Source organism: Musca domestica, unplaced genomic scaffold, assembly GCF_030504385.1.
Source record: "Musca domestica strain aabys unplaced genomic scaffold, Musca_domestica.polishedcontigs.V.1.1 46, whole genome shotgun sequence".
Lineage (NCBI taxonomy): Eukaryota > Metazoa > Arthropoda > Insecta > Diptera > Muscidae > Musca > Musca domestica.
This window is the reverse complement of record NW_026712336.1, coordinates 7,246,224-7,262,830: the sequence shown is the minus strand read 5'-3', so window position 1 is coordinate 7,262,830 and position 16,607 is coordinate 7,246,224. Positions and strand designations below refer to the sequence as shown.

General features: G+C 30.8%; 1 protein-coding gene across 11 annotated transcripts in view; it reads left to right on the top strand.

Moving 5' to 3' along the window:
• Positions 1-16,607, top strand: part of LOC101900996 (protein muscleblind) — a 277,915-nt gene that overhangs the window by 173,764 nt on the left and 87,544 nt on the right. For all 11 annotated transcript variants that reach the window (XR_009343172.1, XR_009343173.1, XM_059127643.1 and 8 more), the window contains exon 3: positions 14,875-15,045. Coding sequence is in view for 9 of the 11 variants with exons in the window: in XM_059127643.1 (XP_058983626.1) it covers positions 14,875-15,045 (171 nt within the window). In the remaining 2 variants the exon portion in view is untranslated. The remainder of the gene's footprint in view (positions 1-14,874; positions 15,046-16,607) is intronic.

The following is a 16,607-nucleotide window of genomic DNA, read 5'->3' as shown; positions in this document are numbered from 1 at the left end:
TACATTATTTACATCATTTTGTTATGATGCCATTTATGCGGCCGCCGGTAAATGCCCAACCAACAGTGTTGGGCAAATTAATAGCAATATTATGAACAGTATGCTTTATATTTTATACATTTAAGTTTAAAATTTCAAACAGCTTTGGCAAACATTTTTACTGCAAAATTAAATAAAAGTAGGATTTACAAAAAAATCCCTATGTGCCCCAAAGAAAAGTAAATAAAAATTATATACAAAACAACAAACAAAAAAAAAATAATTTTGAGTCAGTACACACAAAAAAAAAACGCAGCACTTCATACTTAAGCAAAAAAGAAAAAAAGTCAATTTCAAACATCCAAATAATAATAATGCCAGGCGGGCTCTATCACAGACAGTATAGGTATGAAACGTAGATGGTCTGACTGACAAATGTCAGGCCATCATTCAGTCATAGACACACCAAGCCGACACACACACACTCGCATACACTCACGACACTCAGGATATTGCACAATCATACAGACATTTGACAGATGATGGCTGAGAATGTAATGGCATTTAAATGTGTGGAAAGTCATTTAGTATTTTCTATTATTTGTATGGCCAAACAATCCAATATACAAACTGACGAAACAAACAAATGTATATACAAAAATGTGTCAATGTTTGTGTGGATATATAGATGTGCACAAACAAATAAATGAGAAAAACTTTGGTATTTTTCGTAACTTAAAACGAGGGCTGGATTACAATGTCAGATTTTATTTAGCCAACGATTTGGCTGGCCATTTTCAATTTTAATATTGAAGCCTTAGAGTTGACATTTTGGGGATTTATATGTTTGATATATGACATGCTGGACAATTGATGGCTAATTGTGTGTTATAGAATTTTTTGTTTGTTGAAAAGAAATACAAAAATCTATAATAAGCCTAGCAATTTGAATTTAAAGAAAATTGTGTAACTAACCCTAAAAATAGGCAACATAATTTGAGAGTGATTGATATTCAATTTCTTGCAATAATTATTTTGACTAACCCTCCTCATTTTAATAATATACCCATTGAAGGTATATATTGATTGGAACGTTTGAATATTGGCTTGGTGGTGCATACTTCTAGGTAGCCCATACCTTTTATATTCCATAACAATTTTATCTCTATTTTTTTGCAATTGTTTATTTTTAAAGACAATGATTAGCAAATATTTATCAAAAAAAAAAATAAAAATAAAATAAAATGTGTGTATGTCTCCCATTCGAATAACTACTATCATTGCCAATAGTGAGGAAAAATATTTTGTACAGGTTCTACCAAGTCCATTAGATCGTGCTTGTTTTATTAATGGACTATAAGACTATGATTTAAACGACTATCGAATGCAAATTTTCTTAAGAATAGTTATCGAAGACTATCGAGGTCGAAAAAATCGGATTTTAAAGAATTTTTTTTAAGGACTACCATGTTCTTCACATCCATGGATAAGCATTTTTTTTCAAATTCTGTATTAAAATAACATTTTTTAAGGACAATTAAGTCCATAAGCAAGGATATTTTAACCTTTAACTTTTGAGGTGACCCATATTATTGCCCTCTAAATTTTACAAAAAAAAAAAAAAAAAAAAAAAAAAATCGGTTAAAAATAGTTTTTGTAAATTATTTGTTTAATAAGTACAGACTGAGATAGAAAACAGCAACAAAGTCAAAAGCCATAATTTTTACATTTTTCTCTTTGAAATTTTATTGAATGATACCAAAATATGTCGGATATAGCATCAAATCCTAGAATAAGTTTAGAATTGGTCACATTTGGCACGAATTATGGCCTTCAAACGGCCAACAAACCCTTCACACGCTGCCCAAATGTTGCTCTGCTGTATTTTGGCCCGGCGAAGCGCTTGATTGAAGTGATCGACATTTTTGTGTCTTTTTTTAGTGCCAAACTTGCTTTCGAAAATACTCCAGACACAATAGTCCAACGGATTGGTATCCGGAGATTTTGGTAGCCATTGTGCACTGGAAATGAAGCGAGGAACATCATTTTGTAACCATTTTTGGGTGGCGCGTGCTGAGTGCGAGTCCTGTTGTGCTGAGTCCTGTTGAAATGTCCAAAGTCTGCGGCCAAAATGTTTGCGTGCCCAAGACTTTAGTACACCCTCTAGAATATTTTCGCGATAATATTCGGCATTTATTCTAATGTCAGGGTCGATTAATACGAGCGAAGAGCGACATTCGGCTGTTAAGGCGGGCCACAACATCGCTTGAGTTCTGGTGGCCAACCGAAGCTGCACATTTTCAGCTGAACTTTTTGGCCTGTAAGACCGATCATTTTGTTTGTTTGCAAACTGCTGGACAACGAAGGTTTTCTCATCGGACAAAACCAAATTCGGCAGTTCACCACTTTCGGCCAAACGAAGCTACTCTTTAGCTCTTTTGAGTCTATTTTCTTTCTATTGCGGTGTAAGTACTTGCACTTTTTGGAACTTCAATGGCTTTACCCCGAGCTCATTTTTCAATATTTGCCGAATGGAATGGAATATTGCGATATGTTCAACTCACGAGCCATTTTTCGACCACTGCAACGAGGGTTTCGATCAAGTCCCTTCAGTACGTTTCGAACCATTTCTGCTAATGTTGCTGTTTTACTGTCGTCCACTTCCTTGACGTCGGCCTATGCTACCAGTATCACGGCAACGAGCGATGGTACGAGACACGAACGATTTATTCACATTTAAATGCAGGAGAGCTCTAACGATAGCCACTTGTCGTTTTCCAGCCAAATATAAAGAAATCACACTGTCACGTTTGAATTCCATCACGAATAACTTTTTTTCGGGAAAATTCTCACCAAAATGCTTTTGTACACTTGTAAACAATATCATGAGCTGTAATTGGAATAATTTTAAAAGCAGTCGGACAAGTGGCTTAGAAATGACCGCTGTCTGAAGTTTGTTGCAGTTTTTTCATCTCACCCTGTAGTCTTTTCAATGTATTTTTGCTATTATATACTATTCTATACTTATTATATAAATGCGTTAATTGACAATGTACCTCAGATCATTTTTATATGCTGAAAATTGTTAAACACGCCTGTAAGTATGCTACAGAAATGCCAATAATAAATGTGAACACAGTCCCCTACATGTGACTCTAACATAAAACGTAAGTTAGTCTTATATTATCCTTTTCTGACACATTTTTGTGTTAAAAAACTGAAGACTCCATAAATTTGAATTGAATTGAATTATAAGTTGGTGCATACTTTTAGGTGTCTTCTATAGTAAGACGTCTATACTTCTTTCTCATATATTTTTTTTACCGATTTTATAAGCCGAATATTAAAAATGATGGAACCAAAGTAATCAGTAACACTTTGTGGACTATTGAGTTATTAGTGCATTCTTTTAGGAGCTCCATAGCAAAAATTTTCTTTAATAATTTATACTCTTTATTTTCTATTTAAAAATAGATTTTCATTATTTTTTTCTTTTCCTGCACCAACCTCCTTCTTCGGTGTGTTACATGAACCCTAAGTTGTTTGAACTCTCATAGCTTGCTTCCACTGTCGGCTACTACACAACTCCTGCTGCGTTTTATATTTATACATTTTTTCTGCCTTTTGGCTATGATCTCATCATTGGTGCGAAATAATAATAATAATAATAATAAAAACGTAATATGAGTATGCATAACTTTAAAAATGAAAACCACCATGGAAATTGCATTTCACTCATTTTATTCTATACATAAACGTCGGACTGACAGACAGACTGCCTGACTGACTGACTGTTTATACATAAATTTCATTCTTTTTTGTTGCGGATTTTGTTGTTGTACTGCAATTTAATACACCATAGATTATTGTTGCATATGTTGAGGCGTGGTGGATGGAAATGATGATGAAGATGATGATTGCAATCATAATGACGATGTTAGAACAGTTGAATATTTGTAATATAATTTGCATACTTTTAGGAGACAATTTAGGGCTTTGCAAACAAACAACCAGTTTTACATGTCGTGCAGGAGAATTCAGTTTTTTTGTTTCTTTCTCGCTTTGTTGGTATTTTCAATTTATTTAATTGTTGTTTTTTTATTTATTTGTTATTTATTAATTAAAATACAGTTAGCAAATAAACAACATAGATTTCATAGCGAGATAGGGAAATTACCAAAATGGATGTGGACAGATTTTTTTATTCTTGGTAACAAAATGTTGTTTTTTATTTGTAGCCCATATAAAGCAATCGAATTTGTATCTAAAATCATGCTATTTTGCAAATGTTTTTTTTTTTTAATTTTGCATATATTTTTTCAAAATACCTTTATATGGGCTTGTTTTCTATTTCTTCCTTGGTATTGGCTCTATTATTTATGTTAATCCATTAAAGACCATTTTAATTTGGCCATTTTATGGTTTCTTTTTTAACCACCTACCATTTGTTTGGCATGGCAACGGGGGTAACATTTTATGACTCATTTGGATAAAATGAAACCGAGTCAAAATAAATATGTTTGACTCCCCCAGTTGCTTTTTTTTCGTCATGACACGAAAACATACATTCACACACATAGATGTGATAGATTGTTTTATCAATTAAATTTTCTTTGTAATATCGTGTGTGTGTGCTCTTTCTTTTTTTAATAATAAAAGCCAATTTTTATTGCAACAATTGCTTTGTAACACTATGATTTTTTGGCATATTACTTAATACGTTTATTATTATTTTTTTTGTTCCCATGTTTGGTTGTTGTTGTCTTTTTTCCTTTTGTTGTGGTGCCACTCTTGCTACTCATTTCTTTATAATTATTGTAGCTCCACTTTCATAAAATGCCATTAACATGCAATATTGCATGTTGCAGAGCTACAAAAAAATCAGGCAGCATAGCTGCTACCTTTTTCTTTTGGCCATTCCATGATGTATTTTTTGCCTTTTTGGGGTGTTGAGCATTTTTTTATTTTTCTTTTATATCGGCCATAAACTGAAAATTGGCATTAATAAAAAATATATATAATTCTCTTGTTCTCTTTACGAATAATTAAATAAATAAAAAGGCTGGGTATTTATTTAAGTTTATTTTCAATTTTCTTGACTATATTCTTTCTTTTTTTAGAGGGAGTAAATGAGCGTGGTAAAGTGACATCTTAGGTGACTTTGAAAACAAAGAAAAATATTTTCAGAAATTAAAAAAATAAAAATGCGTTTTATTTGGTGGGAGTGCAACTGCAAAATTTATAATTTTCCCAAGAAAAATATTTCATGTCGATATAGTGCGGAAAACAAGGTTTTCAATTTTCTATAGAAAAAAGTGTCGATAACTAGATTTTCTATAGAGAACATTATCGATATCTAGATTATCTATAGAAAATATTGTCGATAACAAAAATTTTTATAAGATTTTCTACAGAAAACATTGTCGATAACAAGATTTTCTATAGAAAACTTCTCGATAACAAAATTTTCTATAGAGAACATACTCGATAGCAAGATTTTCTATAGGAAATATTCTCGATAACAATATTTTTCATAGAATACTATGTCGAAAACAAGATGTTCCATAGAAAATATTCTCGATAACAATATTTTCCATAGAATATTATGTCGATAACAAGATTTTCTAAAGAAAAGGTTGTCCATAACCAGATTTTTTATAGAAATTATTATCGATAACAATGTTTCCTATAGAAATTATTATCGATAAAAATGTTTTCTATAGAAATTATTATCGATAACAATGTTTTCTATATAAAATATTCTCGATAGCAAGATTTAAATGGAAAATACTCTCGATAACAAGATTTTCTATAGAAAATATTCTCGATAACAAGGTTTTCTATAGAAAATATTCTCGATAACAATATTTTCTATAGAAAAATATTCTCGATAACAAGATTTTCTATAGAAAAATATTCTCGATAACAAGATTTTCTATAGAAAAATATTCTCGATAACAAGATTTTCTATAGAAAATATTCTCGATAACAAGATGTTCTATAGAAAATATTCTCAATAACAAGATTTTCTATAGAAAATATTCTCGATAACAAGATTTTCTATAGAAAATATTCTCGATAACAAGATGTTCTATAGAAAATACTGTCGATAACAAGATTTTCTATAGAAAATACTGTCGATAACAAGATTTTCTATAGAAAATACTGTCGATAAGAAAATTTTCTATAGAAAACACTGTCGATAACAAGATTTTCTATAGAAAATACTGTCGATAACAAGATTTTCTATAGAAAATACTGTCGATAACAAGATTTTCTATAGAAAATACTGTCGATAAGAAAATTTTCTATAGAAAACACTGTCGATAACATGATTTTCTATAGAAAATACTGTCGATAACAAGATCTTCTATAGAAAATACTGTCGATAACAAGATTTTCTATAGAAAATATTCTCTATAACAAGATTTTCTATAGAAAATATTCTCTATAACAAGATTTTCTATAGAAAATACTGTCGATAACAAGATTTTCTATAGAAAATACTGTCGATAACAAGATTTTCTATAGAAAATACTGTCGATAACAAGATTTTCAATAGAAAATACTGTCGATAACAAGATTTTCTATAGAAAATCTGTCGATAGCTGGATTTTCTGTAGAAAATGTTGTCGATAAGAAGATTTTGTAGAGAAAATATTCTCGATAACAAGATTGTCTATAGGAAATATTGTCGATAACAAGATTTCCTATAGAAAATGGTGTCGATAACAAGATTTTCTATATAACATGATTTTTCGATAACATGATTTTCTGTAGAAAATTATGTCGATAACAAGGTTTTTTGTAAAAAATAGTACCGATAACATCTTTTAGTATTAGATTCGATAATTCAACAATTACAATCCTTCTTTTTTGTGACCACATTAAGGCTTCTCCTTTTTCTTTAAAAATAATTCCTTCATTTATAATTCATTTTATTTCATTCTTTTGTTTATTATTTACTGTCCCAACACCAAAGGTCATTGCCAGAAATGAAGGTGATAATTATACAAGCATATTTTAAGGCGCTATTTCCCTTCAATAAATAATTAATCTTGTTTTAATGCCAGGAAATAAAATCAGGCAAACTTTTTGCAATAAGGAAACAAAAGTTTTCCAACGTTTGTTTATTTTTAGATTTAATGTAAAAAGGATACTTTTCCCCTTGGTGAATATTCAAACAAAATTAAATTTTGCTTTTTAGTGTCCTTGTATATATGATCAGGGTTTTCCCTCTTTTCATTGTTGTTTTTTCTGTCCTGAAATTCATTTGTTGTTTATTTACTTTTTTTGTTACTTATTTTACTGTCACTGGCATCTGTCAATGTGTCAATCATGCCAGAAAAATCTGTGACTTTATTTTTTTCCTATCTCTCTCCCCACTGGCCAGGCAAATCTATTTTGTTATTTTATCAATATCAAATTTCGCCAAATTGACATTTTAATTGATATGGAATCACTAAAATTGTAATTTTTAGTTTTATTTCGATTCGTTGGCAAAACACAAAAAAAAGAAAATAGTTGCATATTTTTTTCCTTGGAATTGAAATTACCAATATTTATTACAAACTTTTCTTAAATTTTGCAAACACTTTCTGTTTCTGGAAGGAGGGGTTCCATTTCCTTTTTTACCCTCCAACAAATTGCAAATTTGATGTTTCGCAAATATTTACTGGGAAACCTAATTTGATTTTCTTCAACTTATTCCCACTTTTTTTCGTACTGCAGTTGAAGAGGGTTCCTTTTCTTTTTGCTGCTGCTCATTCTTCCTTTTCTTTTTCTATTTTTTGAATTTTACTTTTGTATTTTCTATAAAAATTGTCATTTTTTCTTGTCTGCTCTTTTTCTGCCAAAAAGTATACAAAAGAAATAAATAACTTTCAAGTCAGATTATCCACAATGTCAAGAATATAAATATAAAAAATGTCATGTATTACAGACGTATGTATATGCAATGCAGTAATATTCAAATGTTGAAATTTAAGAGGAGGGAGAAAAGAAGAAAGATGGATGGCAGAACGGCATAGGAGGAAAACTATCACCCACGCTGATTGTGTAGAATTTATCACATAAAACATGATTTTCTTTAGAAAATATTGTTGATAACTAGATTTTCTACAGGAAATATTGTCGATAACAAGATTTTTTATAGAAAATATTGCCGATAACATGATTTTCCATACAAAATATTATCGATAACATGATTTTCTATAGAAAATATCGATAACAAGATTTTCTATAGAAAATATTGTCGATAACAAAATTTTCTATAGGAAATATTGTCGATAATAAGATTTTCTATAGAAAATATTCTCGATAACAAGATTTTCCATAAAAAATATTCTCGATAACAAGATTTTCTATAGAAAATATTCTCGATAACAAGATTGTCTATAGAAAATATTCTCGATAACAAGATTTTCTATAGAAAATATTCTCGATAACAAGATTTCCTATAGAAAATGGTGTCGATAACAAGATTTTCTATAGATAATATTCTCGATAACAAGATTTTCTATAGAAAATATTCTCGATAACAAGATTTTCTACAGAAAATATTCTCGATAACAAGATGTTCTAGAGAAAATATTCTCGATTATAAGATTTTCTATAGAAAATATTATCGATAACAACTTTTTATTCTCGATTACAAGATTTTCTATAAAAAATTTTTCTCGATAACAAGATTTTATATAGAAAATATTCTCGATAACAAGAATTTCTATAGAAAATATTGTCGATAACAGGATTTTCTATAGAAAATATTGTCGATAACAGGATTTTCTATAGAAAATATTGTCGATAACAGGATTTTCTATAGAAAATAGTGTCGATAACAGGATTTTCTATAGATAATATTGTCGATAGCAAGATTTTATATTGTCGATAACAGGATTTTCTAGAGAAAATTTTTTTGATAACAAGATTTTCTACAGAAAATATTCTCGATAACAAGAATTCCTACAGAAAATATTCTCGATAACAAGATTTTCTATAGAAAATAGTGTCGATAACAAGATTTTCTATTGAAAATATTCTCGATAACAGGATTTTCTATAGAAAATATTCTCGATAACAAGATTTTCAATGGAAAATATTAACTATAAAAAGATTTTGTGTAGAAAATCGTCTCGATAACAAGATTTCCTAAAGAAAATTTTATCGATAACAATATGTTATATAGAAAATACTCTCGATAAAAATATGTTCTATAGAAAATATTCTCGATAACAAGATTTTCTATAGAAAGTATTGTCGATAACAAGGTTTTGTATACAAGATTTTCTATAGAATATATTGTCGATAAAAAGATTTTTTACAGAAAATATTCTCGATAACAAGATTTTCCATAGAAAATCGTGTCGATAATAGGAAATCTTTGTATTCCAAAGACATTTTTCTGAGTTTTCAAAGAAGGACTTCAACCTTACATCAGCCATGCATTGGTTTAAGTCACTTTAAAAGACACAGCCATCTCCCTCTCTCTCTTCTTTCTTTCCTTGTTATCTTCTGAGGAATCATACTTCCCAAACCCAATTTGCAGCCAAAGAGCTAACGAAATAAAAAACACGTTTAAAAGAAATTGCAGTACCAAAGAAACGAAAACGAACTCTAAGTATGTAATGTATGGAAAACTAGATTGCGTTGCAAACAAAATGAAATCCTTAACACTTTTGGCCAGGACATCACCATAGCCAAGGATAACACGCCGAAAACGAAATAACCAAACAATTCTTAAGGAGTTTTTGTGTGAACCAATTCTATGCTGGCTGCCATGTTAGAACGAAAAGAAAAAACTTTCATGCAATTCGCTTGACATGAAGGCAACTGGGCGGAGAGGGTGTTTGCCCCGGCAAGTGAAAGGAATTTTAATAATCTAACCAAATTCATTTGAAATCACCCAATTTGTTAAGAGTTTTGTCTACATTTTTGGTAAATAATTCACTCGATTTAATTGTAATTTGTTAGAATTTATTATAATCCCCTTCCCCTTCACATTTCCGTGGCATTTCTTCCACACTCCTATTTTGGAGTGCCTTTCATGCCTTGGACTTTGAAATCCACATTGTTTGCATTTTTTTCCAGCTTTCGTGTGAAGAAGTAGTTTTTCATCGTTCGTCTTATTGTAAAATATGTGGGTGTTAACAAAGTTTAGAGAACAAGGCCAACAGAGACAGGGCAAACCGAAAAAAATCTAATATAAAGGAATGATTCCAGCACAACGCGCCACAACAATGCCAGGGCAAGTAGATCCCAAAAACGCCAAATAAACTTGAAGTACAAAAAAGAACTAACTTTAAAATTGACTGACATTAGTTGAATAATAATGCCAAACGAAATGGAACAGAGGCAACTTCTTTTTATTTTTTTGACTTTACGCCATTTTTCCATAGATAATGCCCCGCCTGGAGTTGGAGAGCTTGAGTGGTTGGTGCTGCAGTTGCTGTTGTCTGGTTGGACATGATCAAATTTATTTTGTTTTTTTTTTTTTTTTCTCAACTGACTCTTGGTTTAAATGTCTGGCTTATAAACTACTCAATCTCCCCTCCAGCTAAATGTCTGTACATTTTGTTTCTCCAACATCGTGTTTTTTTGCGAGCAGCTTTGTGTGACTTTTTTCCCGGGCAGACAACAAGATATACTTCGTTTATATTTATAAAATACGAAAAAAAACATAAAACATAATCATTGTAATTTTAAAAGGATAATCTTTAAGTTTGAAAAATATTCAAACAACTTAGTCACCAACAAAATGCTTAGCCATTGGAAAAGTTCCCGAAATGGAGGGAGTGGGGTGGGCAAAAAGCAAAATGTTGTATTAGATGCGTTTTTCTCTCTCCATTCTCTTAGCTTAGTTGGATGGCTACATCCATTGCCATGGCATTTCATGTTGTTGTCATTTATAGCTGATGTTGTTAGAATGATATTGTCCTGTTGTTGCTCTGCCGTTGAGTAGACAGAACAGTTAGATTATATTGTCCAGCAATTGAACGCCATGCAAATGTGTTGTGTCGTGGCATTTGAATGACACCTACAAGCCAGCAGCAGAGTTCACATGTGTCATTGTGAAATGGCTAGTTTGAAGGAGATGATACTAGTACTGAATGGTCAATGAGACGAAGGAATGGAAGGAATATAAAGGGTATGGGGAGAGATAACGATAAATATGTTTTTTTTTTTTTTCAATGAGGCATGTAATCGATAACCAAAAGCGACAGTCCTTATTTTGTAAAAAAATATAGTTGATTATAAAAAACTGTTGATAGTAAGATTTTCTACAGAAAATATTACCGATAGCAAGATTTTCTTTAGATAATAATATTGAAAAGAGGATTTCCATAAAAAAATACTGTCAAAAGCAAAATTTTCCACAGAAAATATTGGCCATAGCAAAAATTTTAATAGAAAATATATATATTTTCTATAAAAATCGACAATATTTTCTATAGAAAATCCTGTTATCGAAAATATTTTCTATAGAAAAATCCTGTTATCGACAATTTTTTTTATAAAAAATCCTGTTATCGAGACTGTTTTCTATAGAAAGCCCTGTAATCTATAACATTTTCTACAGAAAATCCTGCAATCGACAGCATTTTCTATAGAAATCATGTATTCGACAATATTTTCTATAGAAAATCTTGTTATCGAGAATATTTTCTATAGAACATATTGTGTCGAGACGATATTCTGCAGAAAATCTTGTTGTCGAGAATATTGTCTTAAGAAAATCCTGTTATCGAGAATATTTTCTTAAGAAAATCCAGTTATCGACAATATTTACTTAAGAAAATCGTGTTATTGACAATATTTTCTATAGAAAAGTTTGTTATCGACAATATTTTGTATGGAAAATCTTATTATTGAGAATATTTTTAATAGAAAATCTTGTTATCGAATACGTTTTCTATAGAAAATCTTGTGTTCGACAATATTTTCTATGGAAAATCTTATTATCGACAATATTTTCTATGGAAAATCTTATTATCGACAATATTTTCTATGGAAAATCTTATTATCGACAATATTTTCTATTGAAAATCTTGTTATCGAGAATATTTTCTGTAGATAATCTTGTTATCGATACTATTTTCTATAGAAAATCTTGTTATCGACAATAATTTCTATAGAAAATCTTGTTATCGACAATAACTTCTATAGAAAATCTTGTTATCGACAATAATTTCTATAGAAAATCTTGTTATCGACAATAATTTCTATAGAAAATCTTGTTATCGACAATAATTTCTATAGAAAATCTTGTTATCGACAATAATTTCTATAGAAAATCTTGTTATCGACAATAATTTCTATAGAAAATCTTGTTATCGACAATAATTTCTATAGAAAATCTTGTTATCGACAATAATTTCTATAGAAAATCTTGTTATCGACAATAATTTCTATAGAAAATCTTGTCATCGACAATGTTTTCTACAGGAAAATTGTTATCGAGAATAATTTCTATAGAAAATTTTGTTATCGAGAATAATTTCTATAGAAAATCTTGTTATCGACAATAATTTCTATAGAAAATCTTGTTATCGACAATAATTTCTATAGAAAATCTTGTTATCGACAACAATTTCTATAGAAAATCTTGTTATCGACAATAATTTCTATAGAAAATCTTGTTATCGACAATAATTTCTATAGAAAATCTTGTTATCGACAATAATTTCTATAGAAAATCTTGTTATCGACAATAATTTCTATAGAAAATCTTGTTATCGACGATAATTTTTATAGAAAATCTTGTTATCGACGATAATTTTTATAGAAAATCTTGTTATCGAAAATATGTTCTTGAGTAAATCTAGTTATCGACCCGAAATCTTATTGTCGACACGATTTTCTATGGAAAATCTTGTTATCAAATGATTTTCCATGTCCATGTCTTGTTATCGACATGATTTTCTATGGAAAATCTTGTTATCGAAATGATTTTCTATGGAAAATCTTGTTATCGACAATATTTTCTTTAAAAATCTAGTTATCGCCTCGATTTTCTATAAGAAATCTTTTTATCGACACGATTTTCTATTTTTTTTTTTTTTGTTTCTTAAAAAATATTGATTGCATGATTTTCTATTGTCGATAACATGATATCAAATATCTCTGTGAAAAAATATTATCAATAACTGGATTTTCTAAAGTAAATATTGCATTTTAAGCATAGTTCCACTGTTTCCGACAATGAGACGAGTGGAAAAAAACAACATCTATTTTATGTCTCATAAAAATTCTTATCACATACGAAAATAAACGTAAATGTACCTAGACATATTTCACATTCTTCTCTTTTTTTTTGCAAAGTTTACAACATTAGAACACAAATACACACATATATGCTTACATACATGTCTCATGTACACACACACACACCCCGGTCCATTGTGCAGGCCCATGGATTCTTAAGTATTGTTACACTCACATATTTGTTGCCATTGCACGTGGTGTTAGATACGTCTGTCTGTCTCTGTGTGTGTTTGTGTCTGTGTTAATATAATTTAATGTTACCAACACTAACATCGGTAGGAAGTGTTGATGAAGAGCTGATCTCAGCAACAGCCAGAGAGGCCAACAATAACAACACCAACTAACATTTAGTTGCCGCTCATTGTCGGTAGTCTGTGGCATTAATGTTGCCGGATATGAATGTTTATTTCGCCTTACTAATGTAATTTATTAAGTGATAATTTATGTGCTTAAAGCTCAAAGGATAACTGCTTTCGGTTTTTTCTCTGTTTGTGTGTGTTTTCTTTGTCTCACCAACACAACAAAAACACAAATGAATAACAACAGCAACAGACATATACTCCCATTAAATTATGTTACAAAACAAAACGGAAATGTTTTCAAGGGGCCATGGATAACAACAATGAAATCTTGGGGGCAAGTTTAACACACACACATACTCAGACTCACACACACATGGAGATACGTACATCCTTCTTACAAGTTTTAGTAGAGTTTTGGTGGAAATATGTTTCTTTGCATTAACAATAATAAAAACACATACATGAATCCTTATGTAGAGCTGGAGAGAGAGAGAGACATAAAAAGAAAGAAAGGGGAATGTAATTTAAGCAGTAAATTCCCCCAAAAAAACGGAAAAACTAAACTAAAATCCAAAAGGCATCGAGTGAATTCGCAACGAAGAGGGAAGCACCAACACCCAAATAATATTGGTACTTTCACGCATTTGTTGTCCCCGCCAAGGATAAATTGTTCAGAGCTGGAAAAGTCCTTGGTGATGGCTCAAGAATTATCACATATTCATGGCATGTCTTGTGTATTGTTGTCGTTTGCAACAATAAGTAGGAAAGCAGCCAGGACAACAGGACTTTTGTGAGAGTGAGAAAAAAAGAACAACCAATCCTTGTTCCAGGGTTCTTTGTCAATGATGTTGTTTGTTGGCTGGCATCTTTTGTTTTCATTTCGTTTACCAAACTTATTTAAGGATAATATTTATTTGATTTTCTTTATTTTCGCCCCTCTTTCTTTCTTAATGCTCTCTCTCTCTCTCTTCCTGTGAATTTTGTAGCAAAGAAATTTACCAGCAAACTTAAGAAATATTATCTCGCAGCAAGTTTGGCTGACTACAAATTCTTTGCAAGTTTTCTTTCGAACTCCCCACCTAAAAAAAGAAGAACATCCTTTGAGAGGGAGCAGCAGCTACTCCTGATAATTTATTGATAGTCTTAGGTTCCTTAGCGAAGCAAACATATTTTATGCTGTCGTTTCGCCTTTGTTTTATATCATTTGGCTCCTTTGTTTTTATACATTTTATAGCTTTTACACACAGACACACACCCATACTCATACATACATCATTAACTATGTGTGTAGCGATATTAATGTATTGTTCTCCTTTTCTTTCTATTACAGGGTCGTTGTAATCGTGATAAACCGCCTTGCAAATATTTTCATCCTCCACAACATTTGAAGGATCAATTATTGATAAATGGCCGTAATCATCTTGCCTTGAAAAATGCTTTAATGCAACAAATGGGTATTGCGCCAGGACAGCCGGTTATACCAGGACAAGTGCCAGCAGTGGTAAGTTACAATACACAAAGAATATGTAAAATTAGATTTATATGGCTGACAGGATTTTTTGAAGTAAATGGCGTTTAAGGAGTTCGAAGGTGTTGCCTATTTCTGCCAAAGGAGACTTTAATTTAGAGTGAGAATTTTTAATTTAATTTTTAATAATTAGTGAGAATTTTTAATTGAAGATAGGGAGAAAAGCCGTCTTTCGTCACAGTTTGTTATAGCTACGATGTATGAAAAGCAAGTTTTTTCAGAGTCCTAACAAAGACGTGAACATTTTCAACTTGGAAAAAGGTAAAATTTTCAAGGAAAGCAAGTAAAAGTTCTATTTTCGGAAGAAGAGCTGTAGAAAAATCCTTAACAGAACTACTTTCCAAACAATGCCAGTAAAGGTCCACTTTTCAATGATGGTATGTGAAAGGCACTACCGGCGAAACCAATGAGGCTTTGGGGCCCGGTATCTATTGGAATTGCTCATTTTTACATGTTCTGAACAATTTGTTTAATAAAAGTTATATTTATTTATTTACCAAACACTCACTGGCCTCCTCACTAACATTTTCTATCGAAAATCTTTCTTGGCTGTATCGATAAACATTGCTTTTTCCATAGAAATTCTGCTTAAGGACTACTTTTCAAGAAAAGCCTGTAAAATCACAGATCTACAGAGAAAAGCTCCAAAAAATCTGCAATATTATAAAGTCCTCTAAAAAGCATCTTGTAATAAATATTGTCTCCATGAAAGGTTTTCTTCTGAACTGCAATTTTTCCGACATAGGACTTTCTAAATGAGCTTCTCATAAAGGAAGCCAGTAATTTATCTGGAAAAGCGGAAAAACAATTTTTAAACATGACTAGGTCTTTTTTTCCAGTAAACCTGTCAAAGCTCTTATAAAAACTCTTCTTACGAATTTCTTCTGCAGAAATCTACTAGACGGTCTTCTCTTCAATTATACCCTTTCTAAATGCTCTTCTCTACAGTAAAATGCCATTTTTTAATAAGCTGTATCAATTTCCACTGGATCAAATTGACTTCCGAAACGCGAGTTAAACTTTTACTCGTTCTGAATCCAAAACATAAAATTTCAGCCCAATTTTATATTTGTGCAGAAATTATGGAATTATTCGTAATAATAGAAGCCCATTGAATGTATATATTTTTGATCAGGATAATCTCTAAGTCGATTTAACAATGTCTGCCAGCCTGTCCATTAATCTCTTGAATCAATGCAAGTTTCATAGAAATATTATGAAATACCAAATTTGGAAGAAATAAGGTACCCCGTTAAGCTTTTAAGTCATTATTTTAATGAGACACATTTCGACCGTTTAATCTTAAAACAGTCATAAGGCTGAGGGTATAAAGTGCTATTTCTATCAGAAATACAACCCGATTTTCCGAAGATTGGGGACTGCTGTAACGGTTTTAGTCAAATCGGATTCGACATTTTCGCAACTTCAGTGTATATCCCCCATATATACCCACATACAAAATTTCCATTTTTCATTAGCTGTAATCTAATGTATCAGATTCTTAGAGGTCAAATAACTTACTTCAAAAGATTAAA